We start from the raw sequence: 24,428 nt of genomic DNA, 5'->3' as shown, positions 1-24,428 counted from the left end.
AGACAGGGAAACCCACCCGAACAGTAAGGATACCTCATCAGCAGAACAGATGGCCCTGAGGAGACTGTCCAATCTCCAGCCTTGAAGGTTTTTAGACAAGTAGCTAACAGGAATGGTTTGAGTGATACTCGTCTGAGCACAGGGATGGAAGAGCTGCTCTCTCTTTCCTCTATTCTCTCTTAAATCCATACTGAAAGTAAAATAATCTGGTGATTTAAAATTAAGATCTCCATATACTCAGTCTAACTTCAAGTTATTCAATAAAGAGAACAAATACAAATCCTATTTAAATATAATGATTCAGATTAACAGCAGGATTCTCTTTATCATTGAAGTAATTTTTAATAAATTACTTTCTGACACTTGTGTTAATTTGTTTAAAACACACTTTTGTACAAAGCTTTCACACTGCTAGCATCATAAATGAATAATATCACTTCTCAACAACCTGGCCACTTAACTGAAAGCAGCCATATTTAACGAGATACTTGGACAAAGTTCAGCTGTCATGTAAATAAGAACAGCTTCCTATAAACAACAAATGGTGAGTCTATAATCACTAAGTCTGCATTTGGCACTTAGGGACAAGTGTATTTCACAATTTTCCCATGAGACAAAGGCTTCTGGGGTTTGTTTTTCAACATGGTAATGGTTAGTGCACTGTTACTGAAAATAATTGAGGTTTCACCATTGACCCCGGTATTGAGCCAAGTTTATCCGACATTGAGAACTTATGAAATATCCCAGCCTTGGTTTTTTCAGTTGTTTGATTCATGAAAAGAAATGTTCTGGATAGGGCAATAAAAATATCCCTGGTCAAAGCAGGAGCTATTTACGTTTTAGTTCTACCTAATCAAAAACAGCAGTGTCTTTATAATGCAGCAAGAGAAACACAAACTTTGCATGCATGAAATTCTCATCTGCATTATTCATCCACATCAGATTTTGGGCATTACCTGCAAAGAACTTGCACACAAATCATCCACACCAAGAAAAACTTTGTTCAGCCTTTTTACTTCAGATTTATAATGGATGGCGAATTACATTACTGACATTTTGTTTAGAGCCATAATCAGATCTCCAATTTCCATAACCATATGGACAGAGGACACTGTCCCCTACACATTCTGTGTCTGAAAACGGGAGAGGGGAGGATAACAGGTAGCATATTTCCAGTCTATCCAGCCACAGAGGCATGTTATTATCACTCCCATATTGTTTAAAACAAAACAAAACCCACCAAAACCTCACAACAAAACAAACAACAAATAATTCACCTAAGGCTATTTACATCACACTGCTTAGGAATCAAGCAGCTTGAATGTTATGACATTATAACATTAGGTCTCAAAAGACTTGGAGGTTTGCCTTAAAAAAACCAGAAACACAATGTAACTAGTTATCTAGTGCTAAATTGAAGACCAGTTCTTAGTTATCTAACCTACACTAAAAATTACAGCAGCTTTGATCTGGCACACTTTTAAGGTTTTTCATTTTCTTACCAACATCCCTGGGTATAGCATAATGTTGCAATGACAAAGGAGTACCATGGATTGAGAAGTAGTGGTACATGTTACAGAAAGCTAGGAGTTAATTGTATCGCAGGTAATTTCATGCCTACGTGGGAAAAAACGCTGGACTAAAGCCATACAAAACAGTGACAGTACCTGGAATGACTAAGCTCCATTTGTAATATTTGAGAGACTGCAAAGGCAGAAAACTCCATAAAAAAGGGAATTTCCATTGGCCCACCAGGTTGTGACCCAGGGCTGTCTTTAACAGATTTACTGGCTGTTTCTTGGAACAGATAGCCAAAAAATCCCAACGGGACAAAGCATCATTTGACTTGGCCCTAAGCAGCATGCAGAATCTGATTCAAAACATCTCTATTAGCAACTGCTCTGTATTGGCGACCAACAGTGACCACAATGTATGCAAATTTAATATCCTTAAAGGAATTTAAAAGGCTGCGAAAAAATCTCTGTGGTAGTGCTTAATTTCAAAGAAGGAATTATGTCAAAATGATGAAGTTTTAAAGATTAACTAAAACTAGCAACCAAAAGGATAACACGTTTTCAGACAGAAAGAAGATTGTTTACAGATACTATATTATAGATTCAGAGTAAACGTGCACTATACTAATGAAAATGACTTTAAAAGAGGGATACATTTCATATACTGTAATACTTCTATTCGAAAACTTCATGAGCTCCCTTGCATAATACATGCTCTTAAAGGAACTATGTGCCACGGAATAAAAGAGGTCATTGGCTCGCATATTAATAGTGAGTTGATTAGTAAGTAATAATAGGCAGCAACAAACAGTCAGATTGTCACAATGGAGAGTGGTCCCAGGGAAGTTTCTCAAGAATCTGTGCCAGAATGTGTGCTGCCTAATATACTTAAGTCATCTGGGGGAATGGATAAACAGTGAGATGAAAAAGACTGTTGAAAAGAAAGTATTAAAACCAAAAAAATTGACAGTGAAATATAGAATCATTTCATTATATTGACTGAGTAAACAATAATATGTCAGATGAGATTCAATTGTAAGGTGCATGGGGAAATACCCATTCAAAAATCAAATCAGTCTTTCAGATCAATTCTGGAAAGAGATCTTGGAGCTACTGAGGATAGCTCTAAAAAAATGACAGTTCAATATATTTTGGACAAAATCCAACAAAACCAGTACTGATAACAACAGATGAAAAAACTTGCAATAAACGCACAAGGAACATGAACAAGGCGCAACTAGAAGAAAAAACCCTGTGTACACCTTGCTAGGAAGTGACACAGGACTCAGAGACCCATTTCGATAAACTTAATGGAAAATTGCAACTTTCCCTCCTCTGATAAGTTATCCAGACTTACGTGCAGGGGATTCGCCTATAGTCCCTAAAGGTCTCCCTCAGACATGATTTCCTTCCAGAATCATTCTGATATCAGAGTGTCATCTATGTGAAGAAAAGATGAACATTTGTATCGCTGAGAAATATGCTATCGGAAAAGCTGGGTTGGGAGGGCAGACAGTTCCTTTGCTCTAAAGCAAAGTTTCTCAGTTACCTTAGCTCTGCGGAGTAGCATTTGTTCAGCAAGGTGACAACGATAGGATACCTGAGTGCTTTTTGCTTAAGACAAAAAAAAGAAGGGGTGCATTTGATAGGGAGCCCAAGCTCGTCTGAGCACAAAGTTTGGTTTCTGTTCTTCTCTGTCCTAAGCAAATCTATTGACTGGTGTAATCATTCTTCAAAGAGCAAGTGAACTGTGAATAATTTATTCGTGACTTCATGCAAGCCAGCTGTCAGAGTGCTTAGCAGATGTGGAAGATGAAGAGCTGAGACTTCAGACGCCGGTAACACCGGCTTCACAGAAATATTGTTTCCTGATACAGTAAGTGTGTTCAAATTACTGTCTTATAAAATGTAGTGGTTGAGTTTCTGTTTTATTAGTCCTTTTATAAAAGATGAGAAACTCTGCCAATTTTGTACTCTGTCCATACTCCAGAATATTTAAATAGTAAAGTATCTCCATATCTGCCTTCTGTTTGGTTATGGGTTCCCAAACTCAATAATGAAGCATTAATGCCTATAGCTCTGTTTGGGATGCATGGAAAAAAAGTCACTTTATTTGTTGACCTTTTATGATCATGAATAAAGGCACAAAGATTTTGATAGAGCTTTGTGACTGCTAGTAAGATCTCCTGCTGAAGAGCAGTGCTTCTTTATTTCCTGTCTCCTTAAGTGCTATCCATAACAAAGCTTGTGTTAAACATTACCAGCACTGCAGAAAGATCTAAGTGTAGGACTCTGAACTGACAGCAGTTTTTCAACTACAAGAAATTTCATGTACTAGTTAAAATACTGGGTGTACTGTGAGATAAATTCAGACATCCTGACAGTTAGCAATTCCTCTGCCTTCCAGATCTAGAAACATGGATGCTGAAGTGACCATTTTGGACTTTGTTCATTCATAAAGGCTGAGGAGCATCCTGAGGCTTGTAAAATGCCTCCATCCCTCATTATTCTGGATTGTGGAAAATACTGTTCAAGTAGAGCCCCAGCCCTCTGTGTTGTCAGGCAGCCTGCTGTATTACACAGAGAAGGAAGCGATTCTACTTCTGGAAGCAGTACAGCAGAAGAAAAACATAACGACATTTCAGAACAGAAATCCTAAACTGTGAGTTCACACACAGATAAACCCTTACATCCAAAAAAAAAAGATCCTTTTTGAATTGGGCATTCTGGATTGATGCTTTCCAATCCTTTCATTTGCACCTGTCTCATTTAAAGAATGTGGTACCTGCTGAGAGTATCTGTATCAACAACAGCTGGTACCTGCCAGATCCTCTTGTTAAGTCCTAAAGGGCTGAATTAATTAGATCAGCTATTCTTCGGACATGGAAGTATGCAAAATGCCCAACAACTGATGAGGTATAACCCGTGCTATTCTGGTACAAACCAATACAGCCTCTGTCTTCAGCTGATTTTGGAAGCTTTTAGACATTGCAGGGGAAAAGTTCTAAGGAATCAGGATCTTACATATCATTGCAGAGCAAATATTAACTAGGCCTGAACATTCTTATTTTAGGATTTTGCCCTCAATGGTTCCAGCTTTTTAATGCAATGAAGCTTGAGGCTGCAATATCTACGCTCTCTTCTGTAAAATGGTACATGAGAGACAACCTTCTCAGCACCAGTAAGACTGTGTAAAGAAACTATAAAGAAAAGCTGTAGGGGGCCAAAGAGGAAGATACCAGATAATATACCATGCTGAATGCTATATTTACATACATATAAAATTTAAGACTTCCCAAAGCCATGCAGTTCTCAAAGAGTAAGTGGCTGATCTTTCACCACTTTTCTGGAAATTTGATGATGCATAACATAATTCTGTTTCCAAGGGAAAAGTAGCAAGTGCTGGTAAGAGGTTCAAGCCCTACAGCTGTATTTCCCATAATTTCTCTCGGTAATTGTTATAGAGACCACAGGTCTACCCAGGAGTGTAATGTGAAGCAAAACTAATAGCAAAGGAAACTTCAGGTCTTCCATTGCCTGTAGGTACAATAAAATGGGATTATGAATTTCTGCGTTCAAGTACATTAGTCAAAATACTCAATATCCTCAGTCATGCCAAAGAAGCAGCAGTAGCCAAGGTCAATATATGTGTAAAACAGACAATTCAGCAACTATTATTTCATTATCAAGCACTGACAAAGTCTAATGCTACCAAGGAGTCCACCTCTACCCAGGAATATTTAGTACCATGTCCTAATGGGACCATTTTCTGCAAAATGGGTAGGTGCAGTTTTGGTATTCTGTTAAAATAAGGTATTTAAGGAAATGCTCTTGCTCCTCTGTGATCTTAACAGAGGTGTTTCCATCTGAATTTTTAGAATTGGAGGCTTTGCTGGAGGAAACAAGGAGCTGACTAACTCTGATCACAGAAGCGTTCCCTGTAGTACTAACAGGACATGTCCAGGTGACACAAACAGACCCACATTCGAGGCAGACCACATACAACAATCAAGAAAGAAAAGATGTGAACCCAAACTTCCTTGTCTTTTAAAGGTTTTCTCCACTGAAAGAGGGAACTTTCTTCAAAGCAACTAAAACTTACAAAAGATGAGCCAAAGACAAGCCTATTATGCACTCTATATAAAACACTACCTTGAAGTAGTCTTCTTAGAAAGCAAAACAGACAAGCCCTCAAAGAACATTTCCTAATCCCCATGAGGTTTAAATTCTTTGTTCCACAAAGAAATCAAGGCAGGACCAGTTTCTCTTCTGTGAAATTCCACACTGTTCCTTCTACAGCTCTGCAAGCTGTGACATTTGCACAAGCCAGAAAGCTTCAGAGGACACTGGTCCTGGATACAGGATGAAGCTCATACAGTTGAAGGTGCAAAGTCAAGAACTGAGATTTGAAATATGAGATTAGTATAGCCTGGAAGCTGCTCCCCCATTACAATGAGTATCTAAAAGACTGTCCATCAACAGCTCAATCTAATCACGTCTAACTAGGGAATACTGAAGAAGTGACAAAAGAAATCCATTTTCTTATGTCTTTAAACCCAGTAGAGGAATCTCTTACAGTGGAAAGATCTGACAGCAGAGAAGCCAACTGCTTTTGCACTACTGTGCTCTGCTACTGGAAGTTCAGCTTTCCATACTGCTGTCTCTTCATAACCTTTTCAGGTTTTATTTTCTGTCTGAGACACAATGTCACAGGCTTCAATCCAATAAAAAGTGATGTAGTAAGACTAATAAAATATCTAACTTTGCTCCTCATCGCAAGTTGTTACACATTCTGAAATTTGGAGCTGCAATCAATCAAGCTGAAAGTGTTCCTCTGTTAGTGACTAGAGTTATCAGCAATGAAAACAGTTTCCTGGCATCTGTGATTTAATTCTAATTACTTGTTAGCCTCTGTGTATGTTTAATAAAGAAATGCTGGCGCTTTGTAGAAAAGGTCAAAACATTCTAATAATTGCCACTTCTGCATACAGGTAGAAATTCCCACATTTCTTTTTCCTTGGCTTTTCATTTGCTTAGAAATTGCCGCTTAATTGTTGTTTGTTTGCACACATCTTTAGAGAGTCACTTTGTATCATGTATATCTCTTGAGATAGCATGTGCCAAACCACTACCTCCAACCCACAAGACAAATACCATATTGACACTGAAGATACAACTTGGGATACTGAGAATATTTCCATAAATGCCTGGCAAGAGTATCACCTGTGCTGCGAGTGGCAGAAGGGCAACGTTATAATCAGAGGGATCATAACTTCTTCTTTACACCTTCTTGTCCTAACACCTGGTCAGCTAACGCTGACATTTAGTTAGTTCTTGACAAAGAAAGCTTGACTTACGAAAGCAGTGGCTGACTCCAATCACTGATTCCTCCTGGGAATACAGGCTTTCAGCTGAGGTGGAAATGTGTTGAAATAAAGTATTGATGATGGGGATACAGAAAAGGTCATTCTCCTGGAGAACTGTCTGTGTGTCTGCCTTAGTGAAATTAATTCAACTGCTTCCCTTTGGGACCAATGCAGCCCACCAACGTGAGTTTAAACAGTAAAGTAGGAAAGCTTACACTGTGTGAGCACTGAATATTTCAGCAGGGAGAAAGGCTCCTAATTTTGCCCTAGGTCGTCCATGGCAAAACAGACTGATTTGTTCTCTTATTTAAGAGCAGCAGCATGCAATAACTTAAGAGCTGAATAACATTCCATATTAAGAGATCTTCGTCTGAAAATAACTGTGTTCTTACTAACCTGCTGTTCTAATATCATTCATCTCCTTTTTCCCCCTATCATTCTCCTATCCCCTGCACCTTGCCCCAGCCCTAAGTCCAGCGGGCTTTCCAGTTTGTAAAGTTGTTCAAATTTCTTTCTACAAGCAGTTAGCCTATGCACAGGAGAAGCACCACAGTATTAACCTAGGTGTGGGTAAGGATATCAGCGCTGCATAATCATTCTTTGCAATAGGAAATATTTTTATCATAGACTATTTCAGTGTGCAAGAATGAAGTGGAGGAACTGAGGTCTGGATTGAGGCCCATGTCTACATAGAAAATATATGACATAAGCAGATTAGTGTGGAGTGACAGATCACGGCGCATGCTACCAGCCCACGGGAAATCACTTATGCGAGGACCATACACAGAAGGAGATGTAGGGCCAGAGAAACAGCATTTTAAGCACCATGCCTGACTTCACATATTATCTTAGCAAACCATAGAAATGGCCATTAATGCTCCACCTATATGTTAGGAATATTCATACTTTATATTCTTTTGCCTTTTGTTTATGATGCTTATTTAGACTACGATTGCTCTGGGTCAAGGTTTAACTTTCATTGATACAGTGCCCAAGACAATACTTGACCAGTACAGTCAGAGATACTAGACTTTACTGTAATGCACGTCATAACACTATTCCATCTTTTTTTTAGATACTGACCTTCACAGGATTCTCCACTTGGTGAAAACATCCCATTGTCATGGTAGCCATCTCTGCATTCGCAGTGGTACCAACCAGGCAGGTTAATGCAGTTAGCACGGCTGTCGCACTGAACAAAGCCATCTGAGCATTCATCAATGTCTGTTTAGTAAGAACAAAAAGAAGGAGAAAATTCATATAGAGGAAATTGCTATATTCATCTGATGGAAGAACAATGTCTCTGGTATTTCTGAGTTTCACAGAAGTATTTTCATTACTGACACTTGAATTTCCAGAATTATTTGCAGCAAAGTTTTGAATCATTTCCATAAAAGGACCTGGCTAACGGTGTTGGCTCCGCCAAGAGTGGAGGTTCTACTAATCCCAATTTACTGTTTACATATTAGCAACTCATTTTGTCACAATACATGATAGGTAATCTGACATCTGTGTAAATTGCCCACAGTATGAAGAAAGGAATTGGATCCCCGTTCATATAATAAGATGTTAATCCTTTGAGTAGTACAGGCTGCCTGATAAAGAAAGATCGTTTCTAGCGGCATATCAAAATATTAAATACTCACTCTGGTCCTTGCTTATGCTCTTGATGACACTGATTTCAGGTTATCAAGTCCTCCCTGTCTTGTGGAGTACCTGTTGACTTACACTAGCACCTCTGACTCAACATAACTGACTGCAGTCTCCTCTCTCACCATCAAAGAGAACAGCTGGGATTCCGAACAAATGCTTAGACTCTGAAGATGAAATATAACACATTCTCCTCTTCCTGATAGTTCCTTTGGGATGTGTGTTTCTTAAAAGATCAACTTCCACGGACTAACCTTTACAGTAACAGCTCCCCATAGAACGTATTTATGGATGCACTCGCTAGATCCAAAATCCACCAAAGCACGTCCTGCAGACACCCGAACTCATGGAGTCAGTAGAGGTGCACAGAACTTTCTGACACATTCATTTCCAGTGCCTTCAGTTACACAGAAACCATATTAAAGAATAGGTCCCAGAGTATGAGTGTTCTTAACAGTTATGGAATACCAGGAGTATGGAGTCAAACAAGGATAAAAACATGTCTTTCCTTTCAGATTCACCACATTAGCATTGCCTTTCATATCAGAGATAGCATACCTACTCGAGCAGCAAGCTGACTGGGAGGTGCCTATGGAACTGGCATTGGCACAGAGGAAAACACAACAAGCACAAACTGCCTTCAGAAAAAAAAAGCTCTAAACGCCCCAACCTCCACCCTACCATGAGTTTGAATAATGAATAAACCCCCAATGAACTGGCCATTCCGGCCAAAGTAGGGATTCAACATTTCTTTAAAAAACTAAGAACTAAACCAAAAAATTAAGACTCAAACTCTTAAAAGTACCTCAGAAGTTGATCTAGTATCCTCCAGGATGCGGATATGAAGAAGAGGTATCATGTGACCACTAAGATATACGTAAAATATGTCAAAACTCTGCCCACGGTCCCTGTTAGCTCCCATCTATGTCATCTGTTATTTTCATAGGAGAAAGCATAAACTGGCTAAGAAAATAAATTGTGAGCTGCAATAAGGTAACAATCTCTTTTCTGTAAATACTAACGTGTGCATAGATAAAGACATACTCACTCTAGTCTCTTACAAAATCTATTCAAACACAAACTTTTAAAAAACCCCAAGGCTTCCTTATTCATCAATAACACTTTTTTTCATATTTGAGGGTAAGAAAATTATTAAGTACGTGGGGGACAACTGCATAAACTATAAGGTATTGCTCAGTCACCCCCATTTTTTGAGTTGCTTTTTCAGGGGATAGGCATATATAAGATATCATGAGTGTATTGGTTTTTTAAAGCTTTACAGATATTTGATGAAATTTCATTAGAAATTTTCATTATTACGTCTCAGTCTGATCTTCTATCAGCAGTCTCTCTAACCAGCTGCGCCTGCTGTACATTACCAGTATTTATGATGATGAAAATCACCAGTACTCCTGCTGGAATATTGCACCAAGCATATATTTTGCTGCTTTGGGTATGACAAATGAAGTCATATGTCTGTTTTGGTTTAAACCACAGAATTTTCAACTCCACTACGAATTTCAGGATAATCACCTAAGTAGTCTTGTTGCAGGACTGAGAAATGCCAAACCTTTACAACCTTCTGCTCTTCAGTGTATCTCTCTCTAACTCAGTATAAACTCTGGCCTTTTTCTTGTGAGCAGCCAGGAGCCAGTGGGACCTCAGAGGTGTCTGAGAGATCAGAGGAAGATCAATGAAAATTATGTTACTGTAGTGAGAAAAGGTTGGTTTTGCAGTCTGTGCCTTAGCTACTGCTATTCGCTCACATACCCACAGATTACTTAAGAAAAAGGAAAGGAAAAGAAGAAAGGACTACAATCTATAAGTTCCCTTACCACTTGGGAACATATCACCTGGGAGACAGCTTGCCTGGCAGAACAGACTCTAAGTGGCCATGCTAAATGCTTGGGATCACCTGGTCAGAACAAGATAACTTCTTGGGGTTGGCCAAAGCTACAAGCCGCAGAGAATCAATGAAGCATGTAAACTCAAAGGCTGAAAGAGAAGGGCTGTTGTTCAGACTCAATATGAGTCTCCATATTGGCTACTTAACAACGTGCATTAAGACACTGGATGGCATATATTTCTTCTTTGAGAAAGTGGAATGTACTTACTAGTGATGAGGTGGAGAAAAGAGCGTTATTTAGGTCAAAGTAACAGATATGATCTAAAGAAAGCCTGTGTTCCTCTCTTCAGAACAATTTATTTGTGAATCTGTAAGTCTTATAATTATACACGCAGTATTGCAGGCACAGGCTGAATGCATTCTGATGAACTCACTTACTGATTATTCAGGAAAAACAAGCTTTGAATGTCACATCAGTATTGGTAAACTGACAACAAAAGCAGCTTTTCTGTATTTATTTGCAAACTAGCTGACAAACCTGTATCACAAGAAATATTACTTGGGATGAAATGCTTTTACAGATGCCAATAAAGAAAGAAATACATTAATCTGGTTTTGCCACAGCTGCATGCAAAGTTGAGTGGAGTTATGTAAGAAAGCCTACTGTAACAAGGGTGGATGGAAACACGCTGCTGGTCTTTAAGAAATGTCTTATTCTTGACAGATTGTTTGCCTGAAACCATTGCATTGGAATCATTGCTGCATTGATGCTGAATAACCCATTACCCCTGACATGATTTTGCAGCAAACAAAATCCAAAATAATTCTCCTCACCAATAACTTTTTGGGCAAACAACATTTTCCAGCATGTGCCAGTGGATTTCAGAATATGGATGTTCCTTATGAATGAAATTTTGTTCTAAATCTGCTAGCAAGTGCTGATCATTAATTCTAGTAGATACTTGCTCTGCAATGGGACAAAATATAACTGTTGCAACTCTGTTAAACAAGAAAACGCAGCAGAAATGTGTTTTGCAGAGCCAAAGCACCGATTTCATGGAAAATTTTCTTGACATTTGGATAAAAGGATTTCTATTTTCAAATGGGCATAGCATGGCTCAGGAAGTGCTGCAAAACGTATCTACAACTGAAATTATCTTACTAGTATGGGAAAAGCAGCCAGAAATAATTTTTCTCTGTCCTATGGTGAAACATTCTGCGATGAATCATCTTGCAGCTGCTCAGTCAGAGGTGTGAGCTGACAAGAGAAGAAAAACTGATTGAAGTTGTGCTTGGCCAGTGGCTATGGTATATCAGTGGGCTATATGGAACATTAAGAGCATTAATGAAGCCCTGTTTGATGCTGTAGTAGAAAGGCATGAAAAACGAAATATTACTTCATAGACAGAAGTTACTGAAGGGCTTTATATTCTCACTTATGAAAAAAATTAAACAAAATGTTTAAGTACAAAGAAAGGAGGATTTTTTCAACAGCAGGTGATGACATTTTTAGGCAAACAGACAGACCAAACATCTTATTCTGAGTATGCAAGTTTCGCTGTTTAACTGGCTATAAGAAGCTGTTGCAAAGTGGGGGGAAAAAAAAAAAAAAAACCCAAAACGGAAAGCATCCCCATCCAGGAACTAAAATAGAGCCTCATGTGATGGGCCAGAGCAAATGGTGCCATCCTGGCCCTGCTCCAACTTATGTCAGAACTGCCACTGACTATCATGGGCGTGGCACCTTCTCTATATTTCTCTTCCCTTTTCAAACAAAGAGCACAATTGCACATAGCAAATCTGCCACACCACTGATAGGAGTGGCCAGTTTGGAACAGAAAATAATACTGAGACAGGCGCTGAAAGTAACCTTCACCCCAAGCTGGAGAGCAGCTACACAGCTGTACCATAGCACTTCAGCATCACCTGCTCTGGCTGTACTTTCACCCCATGGCATTTGCATGGCATAAGATTTGTGATTTTGCCTCTTGAAATACTGTGGCTGGAGAACACCTGCCCCCCCCCAAGAGACTGGTGAGCCCACAAAACACCAGGAACATGGGGACTCTCTCTACCCTATGTAATTCATGGACGTGCTCATGGCAATACTGTACATACTCTGCTGCCACAAAATAGGGCAACTGATTATTACATGCTTACATTGCACCTGATTTCATCTTCAAATACTCAGGTTTCCTCCTGTGCATTTTTCTTACACTGAAATCAGTCAGACTGCTTATTTCCATATTTTGATATCCATTTTTCAACTGGGTAAGGAAAAAACCTTCTTTTTTTTGCTAACTGAAGCCCCACCCTAATAAAGTAGACACACAGTCCCACACATTTTGAAAGTACTGTACACACCTAGCTCACCTTGAGATGAAAAAACCTTGCTCTTCCAAATCACCTTCTTTATACCTCAGAACCACTCATTTCCTGAACTGTGGCAACAGTTTTAGCTATTATACCCCTTGTTCTTGGGGAGACTGAGAAAATTCTGCTCCCTGAAGAGTAAAATAAAATCATTAGCAAATTATCCACTGGTACAGTAAGAAAAAAGGGAAAGCTAGCTGGCTGATGAATATTATTAGAGAATTTCTGTATAATAAGAGCTTTTGAAGATTGAAAGTGGTATAAAATTGCCAATTTGAAAGATAGCAGTGCTCTTTCATCCAGCAATAGGACCAAACTCTCTAATGTGGTCAAGCTGCACTCAGAAAAGAACCATGGCATGGGGGAAGAGAGGGGGGCATCCTACCATTTTACGTTACTCACTACAAGACTGAAATGTTAATCATCAAATCCTCCTCTCAGAAAAGCCTGTATGCCACCACGAAGCACAAAGTTACAGAGACGCAGAGCACAACTTAGACTGAAAAGCCTTTCTTTCATAAGCTGCTTTATCCAGGTCAATACAAACCAAAGCCCCCGTAGCCCTCTTCCGTCAAGAAGACAACACCACAGATTGCCAGCTGTGAATACTTAGAATGTAGATATTTCCATCCTGGAAGTTTTTCTGGGGCAGTATAATACATGGCACTCAGCTAAGACTGCCAATTAATAGAGACTCCCAATCGCAATAATCTGTCCCAGTACTAATTGGGTTATTATTTATAAAGATTAATGAGCAGCCAGTAACTTCCATAATGTTCAGTCACTACTGACTTAGACTAAATCTAAGACCTCATTTCAAAGGCAACAGCCTTTCCAGCCTAATGCTAACCTCCAGAGCCACCCACATCCCAGCCCCATATATAGTATAAATAAAGTGCGAACATTGAAAGAAAAATAATTTCAGAAACAGATCACTGAAGAAGTAGTTTAGGGGAATACGAAGCTGTTTAAAAAGATAAATCTACAATGGTTTTCTTTTTTCTTGGGTACATTTGGAACACTCAGACTCTGATACATCTTTGTATATGTCAGTACATTTCCAAGGATGTTATGTCTGGCTTGGATATAAAAGACTGTGTTCCAGCTATTCAGACTTATGCTTAGATAACAGAATGCCCAGTAGGATTAAGATGATGTCTGGGTTATCTGATTTTAGTAAATACGCATGCAAGGGGGAAATGGTCTTATTCAATAGGACAAAATTAAAGTTCACTGTACTGCAAGCATATCTGCTGTCAGAACTCAATCTTCTGGAGCAGTTTTGAAAATGGTTCATTATCTCTACTGCAAGTTCTAGAGTCCCATCTCTCACATTTAAGAACAGAAAAGTGTTTGTGTTGGTTTTCATGTGACAGCAGATTTCTAATATGATGATACTTGAGAAGACCCTGCTGTTCAATCAGACCTTCGATTTGAGATCTTATGCAAAAAAACAGGTCCCAGTGGAGACATATAAGTGCCTGAAACTAGTTCAATATACTGGAGCTATCTTGTTGTTAAAACAAAGTATCAGCTTTTGGGATTTCCATCCCACTACATTCCTATATACCACATGCATAGAAATATCATACAGAGGAATAAAAAAAACAAGAATACAGAAGCTGAGACTGCTGAAATAATCCAGGAAGATATCAGTTATGCCAGAAAACCAAAGTTGTTTGGAATGCCTTTTAAATCTGTTTTGTAAAGCCTGATCAGTTCCTTTTTTCTAACACTGCTGCTGACTCCCAAAGGAACTGTCTTCCTTGGTCAACAGAAGTCCTAGAGCCTGATTTTGTTTACAGTCTTACTCTGATTTGTTCAGGTTCCGTAACTCTTTAAAGGTATGTTATATTGTGAGTACTAGGACATGTTTTTCACTGTATGAGTTCTCTCACATCAAAGTCACCATTAAACCATAGAATGTCCTCGATTTTAACTGCATTTGCATCCCAACATTTCATTCAGTTCCATGTTTAAATCATGAAGGACTAGATTGCAGCTGGTCCGTGGTGCACGGCAAAGAGTTACCCACAATTTTATCCTAGCATAACACAGTTCCATGAGCAAAAGGAGTTTCTCTACATAGCATTAGAAACATCAGTTATCTCAGATACAGCCTTCAGAGAGAATGAAGACCATGGCCTTTCCTCTCCCTGCTCCCCTGGATAATGAATTAGGCCCATATTGGGAAAAATGCATTTTGAATGCCTTTGGAGTTGCTGTTTCTCTCTCGGCACCTTCCAGATCTAGTAGATGTTCTGGCTGGGTCACCTTAAAACCATAATCTGGCTCAAAAGGCAGGAAACTAGAGCTGGGGCTATAAATGTCACGTTAAAATTTGCTTCAACAGGTTGAGTCAGTGATGCAGATATGTTCTTCACTAAAAATTTCCAACTGTCATGTTTCATGAAGAAATAACTATTGTTAAAGCAGGTCTCTTTTTTTTTTTTTTAATCCTAGCAAGAGCATGATTGCATTTTTTAAAGTACCCTGTCCATGGAAAACTAATTTAGTTCCATTAATGAAAAGGAAGCAAAATGTGATTGAGGATGTAATACGGAATTATAGTTCATTAATTCTTCAAGTATGTAATTTTCCAGACTCCTGATCCCCCATTGATTTCTGCACACCCCCATAGGTCCTGCTAAATGCCAGCAAAAAGAAATTCAATCGTGTTGTTATTTCATGTTTGGCAGTGGCGGCGCTCCAAAATGAGACAGAAACATTATGAAAGGGAATTTTCCACTGACTGCTTCACCATGCAGCCCTGTTAACAATTCTTTGTTGTCAAAAATTGATCAATCACAGACCCCACCGATAACTGAAACTATGACAGTCTCTCATTACACAACCAATCATCAAATGATGTGATATTTGTAACAATTGAAGACGATAATTCAGAACATCTAATTAGCCATGATGAACTAGATGCTTCCATGAAGAGTGTAAAAAAATAATATATTTTTTAACAAGATTCTATGAAAATGATTGTGCCAATCCCTATTAAAAAGACTAATTGAGAGGTATTTGGCCTCTGTTGCTAGTTGTTGACAGAAGATGTGGTTTTGCTTTCACTTTGGCCATCATTCTCAGTACAGCACCTCATCTTAACTGTAACACATGCTTCTGTTTCCTCATTAGCCCTATCCTGAAAAAGAAAAGTAACTATTTTCTTCAAGATAGCAAAAAGCACTTTTATACCCTGAAATACACTGACAAATCCATTTTAGATACCTACTAGTGTTTCAAAGTTACGTAGCTCCATTTACACATGCTAGAAATAGGACTAACACACTAGTGCTACTCACTAAAAGAATCAGCTGCTGGGTAAGAGTAGCCAAGTTCTAAACAAAAGAAAACTAATTTGTCTGAAAAGAGAAGAGCTAGTTTGGCCAGTTATCTCTTTTCCAATGGGTGGGAAAGAAGGCTTTACTTGCACAGCGTACTGACCAAAGATCTTGAGTTTCCTCAAGTGAGGAGTCAAGTCAGTCATAACCATGAGTTATGAATTCTACATATCTGAACCAATGATGCAAGCAGCACATTCTCAGCTTAGTTCGGATTCAGCTTTGCGAAAAGTTGTTTCAGCTCTGGTATGAATTACAGTAAATTTCCAAGTATGTAGCTTAGAGGCCATTTAAGGAAAACAACAAAATAACCCACAAAGCAACACGCAAAGTTTTGCCTAGGGATTGATTTGACACCCTGATTTGAATTTGATCTTCTGCTATGGTCTTCTACGCTTTGGTCAGGATATTGCGCATATTATACATGTGCTTAAGTTTAAAACATTCTTACGTACATTTTCTTACCAGTGACTTGTTACCACAACCCTCAGTCCATAACCAGTGACCATTAATTTACATTGCTCCTGAAGTGTAAAAACATGCCGAGATTGCACAAAATTGCTGAAACAGAAAAGGAAGAAACTGCACTATTCCTTTGCTTGGGCTATAAACATATTATTGGCATGTATTTGCAGAGACTGCAGACTCCCTCATGTTGACAGCAAGAGGAAGGGCTCCACAGGGATATGGGGCAATGATTGGCAGTCTTAGAGATTTTAATTCCACTAATAGTTGAACGGCTTGTAATTCATAAAAGAAGAGCTTACAGTGAGTGATGAAGGTCATCCCTATCTCACTTATATAACAGAAGGAAATTCTATCATAATGTTGCCCAGCTGCACTATTCACATTCTATTTATAGTCCGCTGTATTTTAAGACCCTAATTGAAATTTTAGTTTTCATGTTTAGTAAGGGAGGTTCTTTCCTGTAGCAATTAGCTAAGTAGTAGATGCATTTTGATGTTTTTAACAAATAACAAAAAAAATCCTGTCTCCTCAAAGCTCTTCTGTAGCACTTTCTCTTTTTTTTTTTTTTTTTAAGCTGCTACATATAGGATTGTAGTGTTGCAATCAGCTAAAGAAAATATAAAGAGAAAAAGATAAGTACTACTATGTGGCTCTTCAGCAGAGAAAAACATCTTTTGTTATTTAAAGCTGACAAGGACTCTGAGGGAGGAAAGAAATAATATGCACCCAAGAAACTGTGTCAGGCAAGGAAAATGAAGGGAGAAAAAGACACAGAAGGATGAAGTAGCAAAGCATCTTAAGCTACATAACAGAAAGGATGAGCTAAGTAGGGTTTGTGCCTAAATCCTGAATGCTCACCAAACTCAATATGGGCATTTTTTGCTTAATTTCTGCCAAAGATTTACTTTGTGAATAAATGTAAGTAAAAATGTAAATCAAAGTATAACACTTCAGGCTTCTAAAGTCACCAGCCCTTGTCTCACTGCTCATTTTTGAGCTAATTTTTCATACCTGAGAAAAATCCAGGTGATAATGGGGATTAGGATGACCACCCTTCCAGACCCTGCAGCCAAGCAAAAAGCATCTCATCTGTAGAAACCCAGCTTTCCTCTTGGCCTGCTGCAGAATTCATTCGTTTACTCTCATAGACAACTTCTAAACCTTTTTCTGCAATTTAATGAGCTAGCCATTTTAGAATATGTCCTTTCTGAAAGTCAAAGGAAAAGTATTTTCTTAGGTTTTATGGGCTGGACTTCCCACTCAGAAAAATTATGATATAAAATCCACCATGTCTTCTCTCAGCTATTGACATATTTGAATAGACGAGCAAGGGGAGCAGAAATGAAATTACCTATATCTTATATGGACTTTTGCCACTGCCGCTTTATGCAAACCTTGGCACCTGCTCAGCTTTCCCCATGTGTCTTGGTTTCCACATCCGTAAAATGGGGAGCAAGTGCTTCTACCAGCTCTCTTCTTTTGTACATAAACTCGGACAAAAAATTTTAAGTAACTGTGCTGATTTGGTAAATACCATATGTGACGATGCCAAGGTATAGTTTGGGGAACAGTAACACTCTGTGAAAGAGAAACTACAGAAGAGGCCAACATGTTTTGGGGAGAGGTGAGAGGAAGAGCATTGAGCTGTAGAGATGGATGCTGCACCCTTTGCCCTTTCTCCCCTGCCTCCTTTATGGTAGCATAGACAGATTGTAGAAGTCACAAGAACACTCACTGATAGTAATTTAAGTCTTGTATTATTTGTTTCAAACAGATCTCACAATGCAGACCACAAGTATTGCTTTTTTGTAAAAATTATAATAGTCTCCTGTACAGTTTTGCTGCACTCTAAGGATCTTTAATTTTTACAGATATTTGAAAGACTGGATATAGCAGCAGCACATGTAATTAACTTCGTATTACTACGTATGTTCAGGGAAAATATTTGCAGAAAGGGAGGAGCAAAAAGCTATTTTGTAAGCCAGCACGTTGAGCTCCAGAATCTCACTTACAAACAGCTTATCTGTATCACATATATCATGTTTGCAACCCATCTGCTGGCTGTGTATATTTTTCTGTAGCCTAAATTAGCACTTGGAGCATTGTTAAAATAGAGCATTCCTTGCAGGAAAGACTCATTCTCGAGCGTTTAGCTGCATACCTCTCTACTACAGTTTCTGAAACTGCCAATCATGGTTTCTTTTTGTTTTGAACTTCCTTGTAATAGTAAATATGAAGACGTGGCTTTTACTGGCACATAGTTAGCTGAAGTTTGCTGGAATTATTAATTACAATAACAATTCAAATCACAACCATTAATTCTTTGCTAGATTTTTTTATTGGTATTGTGGAATATGCAGTATTATTTCTCTTCTCAGCAACAGTCCTTCCTGAATCTACAGTTACTCTTGGACTGTAAACATCACACGCCCAGGTTTCCTAAGTTTATTTATGACTAAAATTCATCAACTCCGTTAATTATTTTCCTGAGGGAAAAAACCCTCATGCACAGGTTCTTGGAGTTTGAAACAGAGCTGGAAACTCTGTGCTAGAGTTTCTTGTTCTCTCTGAAAATGATCTTCCAAATCCTTTTGGGCTGGGGGAGGACAAATGAACTTCAGCAACTTCACCTCCTTTATACAAATGAATGGAGAAATCTCAGACAAGACAAAGGGGACAGAGATGTTGTATTGGGTGTGCATGGCAAGGTTTTGGTAGCAGGGGGGCTACAGGGTGGCTTCTGTGAGAAGCTGCTAGAAGCTTCCCCTATGTCAGATAGAGCCAATGACAGATGGCTCCAAGATGGACCCGCCACGGGCCAATGCCAAGCCCATCAGCGATGGTGGTTGCGCCTCTGGGATAACGTGTTTAAGAAAGGGAAAAAACCCTGCGCAACAGCAATCGCAGCCAAAGAGAGGAGTGAGAATATGTGAGAGAAACAACTCAGCAGACACCGAGGTCAGTGAAGAAGGAGGGGGAGGAGATGCTCCAGGCGCCAGAGCAGAAATTCCTCTCAGCCTGTGGTGAAGACCATGGTGAGGCAGGCTGTCCCCCCACAGCCCACGGAGGTTAATGGTAGAGCAGATACCCACCTGCAGGCCATGGAGGACCCCACACCAGAGGAGGTGGATGCGCCCAAAGGACGCTGTGACTCTATGGGAAGCCCATGCTGGAGCAGGATCCTGGCAGGACCTGTGACCCTGTGGGTCTGTTCTTGAAGGGCTGCATCCTGTGGGGGACCCATGCTGGAGCAGTGCATGAAGAACTGAGGCCCATAGGAAGGACTCGCATTGGAAAAGTTCGTGGAGGACTGTCTCCTGTAGGAGGGACCCCACATTGAAGCAGGGGAAGAGTGTGAGGAGGCTTACCCCTGAGGAAGAAGGAGCAGCAGAGACAATATGTGATGAACTGATTGCAACACCCATTCCCTGTGCCCCTGCACCATTGCACGGGAAGGAGGTAGAGAAAATTTGGAGTAAAGATGAGTCTGAAAAGAAGGCCGGAGTGGGGTGAAGGTGGTTTTTAAGATCCAGTTTTTATTTCTCATTATCCTACTCTGATTGATCGGTAATAAATTAAATTAATTTTCCCCAAGTCAAGTCTGTTTTGCCCATGACAGTAATTGCTGAGTGATGTCCCTGACCTTATTTCGACCCACGAGCCTTTTGTTATATTTCCTCTCCCCTGTCCAGCTGAGGAGTGATAGAGTGGCTTTGGTGGGCACCTGGCATCCAGCCAGGGTCAACCCAGTAGAAATGTGACGGCATCCTGGACAACCTGCATTTGTAACCTCATTCCTACCAGATTATTGCTCAGACTCTACATAAGGTTTGTAGTTTACCACTTTACCAACTTATTAAGATCCCCCTCAAATCTGGGTTGATCCTCCTGCAGAATGTAATCATTCATAAGCCTTCATCTTGTGTCTGGATGAATTGTTCCCTTCCTTCAACCTTCAACTCTTGGTTTGAGCATATTTGTTTTAGGTGGAGTGAGGGAAATGCCTTTCGCCACCTACAATCTCTGGGAGCAAAGCTGCTACTGCATCATGCATTCTACATGCTACTCTCTCTCCTGCCTCCACGGGACTTCAGCACTAAAGGAGATGCCAGCTAAAAGAGATGTACAGTCAGGAGAGAGTTAAAACCTTTGCCTCTACTTAGCTTCTGCCAGCGCTGGCTCTTGTCTGCCTGCCTATGTTCACACACGAAACCCAATTAAAAAAAGTGGAGATTGCAGTATTTGCCTTTTTAGTGCTCAGCGTTCCTTAAGATATAATATATCAAATGCTTTGCAGTGACTTTAGACTTAGGCAATGTCAACATATTTTTCATAAACTTATTCAAATAGCTTAGAAATACGCATGACACTTGAGAGCCTTCTGGGGGTAAAGTCTCTTTTGAAACCAACCCTATCTAGACTTTTTTTCAAACCATGGTACACCTATTACTTCTAAAGGTACAAGCATTAGTAGCAACTTGTTTTATTTTTACACATGTTGGACTGGCCAGCTATTCACCTAGAATACTAATTAGTTGTGGGGGAGGCAGATGATTTATGAATAAAGCTATGAACACATTGCATGTTATAGTTTCTTCAGCTAGACTCTAACTTAATAGGATTCCTGCTCACCCAAGGCCCAGCTTCAGAAATACACTAGAGAGTGAGTATTACAACAGCATGCCTCATGGTGCTTGTTTTCCTCAGGGTTGGTCAGAGATACCGAAATGGTCTTGACCATAGATGGCAAAACGTCGTTTTTGCGTCAGCACAAATAGACATTTTAGAACGACTCATTACAACTTGTTGTTATTGTTCCTTAATAGCAATAAACAGGAGAAACTGGATTGTATGCAAAGGCAGCTCATTGAAGGCACATAGCTGTGTATGCCACAAGAACAGTATGAATTTGTATCAGTTGAATACAAGGCCCAGTTTTGGTGAAATGTAGCATGAGAAGAAGATCAATTAGGAAAATAGTTATTTTTATCAGGTTTGTCTAGAAACAAAAACAGATGAGGAGTATGGCAAAAAATAAAGACAAAATAATCACTAATTTTGAATTACTGGAAGATGGCCCAAAAAGAGAATTATACTTTTAAAAAAATACCTTTGGCTGACTATAGAAGAGCGTAACTAAGGAAAATAAACTATTTGATCAGGAGAACTCTACAGGACTTTCAGTACCAGCTTTTCAGTAACACTCATACAGCTTCAAGCAGTGAGGTACATAAAAAAAATCCCCCCTTGCCCTGCTCAATCTCAGGGAGCTGAAAATGCATAAATATCAAGGCCGTAATTTGCTTGTTTTCTTTTCCTCCTCCGTTTCACCAGGTATTATATGAACAAAGTTCCTGACCAGAATAGAAAATGTGACGATGATGGCTCCTAAAGTCATGATTTTATATAAGCATATCAACAGGAGTGCAGCAACAAAAATATAGGAACCAGAAGTTACTTTGCATTCTCTGCTCTAGAGCAGGCAAACAACATTTTTCAGAGACTTGCTAGGAATTTCAGATTTGACAGTACAAATTAGGCCTGTCTGCCTGGAACAGTCACTCTCTATTACTGAGGATATTTCTCCCTATTAATCATCAGTCAGAAGCAGATACAATATAAGCTCTAAGCAGTACGTCAGAAAACTATATTAACCAAACAAAACAATGCAGAAGCATGTAAGCAGCGCAGAGGTTTAAATTCCTAGAATTACTGTTCTCAACAACTATTTATTTGAAACTGAGGAAAGCCAAAAGAAAAACAAAAAAGAATGGATACACTTTTCAAGTACAGAAAGGACTTGGGGACCCCACCAAGTTAATAGATTAGACAGTTCACTGGGGCACCATTCAGTATTTGAATCATTGCTCTTAGGTACTATTTGCCTACAGCAGCTCAGAAAGTAAAATTTAATAGCTTTCACCCTGGGCATCAGGAAAATTACATTAAGTTGACTATGGAAATTATTGGGTTGATTTGAGCGTACTCCTTACTAGTGCTTGTTGAAAACTCAGAAGTCACCTTATATTTTGAAAACATTAAAAAATTTTGCAACCACAAAAAGAGCAGAAATGTTGTCAATCAGATGACTGATATACGGGTATGGCTTTATAAGGAAATAACTCATATAGTCATTTCCTGCTAACTCCTCCTCAAGACACCAAAAAAGTTCTATGTGAAGATACTTGTTTCACGTTGTGCAATTGTAGTTCAGTGATAGGAATGCAAAACACAAATTATGTATTTCAAAATTCATTATTAGACTTCTGTATCAATTTATTGAAAAAATATCACAGTGACATATTAGTCTTTTTAAGTAGAATTAGCTGTTATGTTCAAAGACACATAAGTTGATGTTATAGGATGCTTCCCCTAAGTTTGTCCATGATTCTACTATCTGCTCTTCCTACAGTAAGACAGCATTTAAAATGGAAGGATACAGAGTGAGACGTGGTGTCACTAAACACACTCGTTATATGCATTACCTCAATGAACCAAGGTTAGATCAAACAACATGGATCTTGCCTTTGAAATCAGTTACTGACATGTGAAATAGCCATCTTTGAGAAGGCCAAGATTGTAACGCGGAACACTCACTATCTAGCCTGTGCAAGCTGGGTAGTGAGTTTATACAGCAAAGATGTAAGTTATAAAGCAAGATGTCTCAGCATCGTCAGCAAAATCATTACATTATTTTTAGCAGCTGGGTCCTGTCTCTTTCTGCTGAAATGGAAACCACACAAAACATTAATTAAATGCAGGTACGTGCAGTAATTCAGAAATGTTTTCATTTCAGAGATTCGGCTCCTGAGAACAGAAAGTACAGTTAAGATATTTACTGTTAAAAGTTTAAGTCAAACCAGTGTAAACAGGATACTCAGAACAATGTCTCCATCTACATTTAAACTATGACTGAAAGGCCAAACTTACCAACCCAACATGCCACATACTCCAGTTTCAGAGGGCAGCAAGACAGGAGGCTTGTCAAGAAGATGGAGAGCACTTGGAACAACTCGAGGAGAAATGGCAGTGGTTCCCCGAGGCTAGGGCAGCTATGTCCAGTGATGAGCTGGGCACCTCAGCTCCAGCATCTCAGCTCCTCCCACAGCCAGGGCTCTGGGTCACACAGGGACCTTACGCCACACCCTCAGCATGCAAGCTGGTTCTCAACTGTTTGCAAGCCACAATTTAGCTTCTTTGGGTTTTGTACCAAGTGGCTTTTTTTTTTTTTTTTTTTCGCTTGCACCAAGGGAAAAGTTTTGAATAGCCTGCAAACTTGGAAACTTACTGACATTGAAATGCCAGACTCGAGTGACTCCAAAAAGCCTGACTTTCAGAATATGATGAATTCCCACTGCACACTGGGACGTATTAAAAAGTTTTACACTGCAAATCATGCTCAAGTACTATTTGTTCAGAAAAAATTTATCCAGGCTTTATAGATTAACTCAACATTTTCTTATTTCTGTGAATAGAAGTCAGCCCTTTAATGTAATTAAAACATTTCCTGCCAAGGTATCCTCTAGGTCTCAAACTTGGGTGCCTCCCCAAAAAGGGAAGCCTGAATTCTCAGAACACCAGGATCCAAGCAAGCCAGGTGGGCTATGAAAACTCATGAACTATGAGAGGCATGCCTTCTTCCTACAGCTATTGCTCTGGACAGTCCATGTGCTGCCTTCGTGTTTGCTCCACTTTCCTCTTGCTCCCTTCTTTTGCTTCCTCCTTCATTAAAAATCCCAGCAACCACTTAAGGATTTCAGATAATAAAATTATTAAATCTAATATGTTTTCTGTTCAAGCAGTTTGTATGTTATACTCATTTATCCCAGCCTGCAACTGGCTTCCCCTGGTTAGACTACGA

At 39.3% G+C, this 24,428-nt stretch overlaps 1 protein-coding gene across 1 annotated transcript in view; it reads right to left on the bottom strand.

Moving 5' to 3' along the window:
• Nucleotides 1–24,428, bottom strand: part of NELL2 (neural EGFL like 2) — a 150,122-nt gene that overhangs the window by 8,264 nt on the left and 117,430 nt on the right. Inside the window, exon 16 of the mRNA XM_086472416.1 lies at nucleotides 7,964–8,104. Coding sequence (XP_086328542.1) covers nucleotides 7,964–8,104 — 141 coding nt within the window. The remainder of the gene's footprint in view (nucleotides 1–7,963; nucleotides 8,105–24,428) is intronic.

The sequence above is a fragment of the Leptosomus discolor genome, chromosome 1 (assembly GCF_034619465.1).
Source record: "Leptosomus discolor isolate bLepDis1 chromosome 1, bLepDis1.hap2, whole genome shotgun sequence".
Taxonomy (NCBI): Eukaryota; Metazoa; Chordata; class Aves; order Leptosomiformes; family Leptosomidae; genus Leptosomus; species Leptosomus discolor.
Note: the sequence above shows the minus strand (reverse complement) of the source record. Positions and strands in the feature narration are given on the sequence as shown.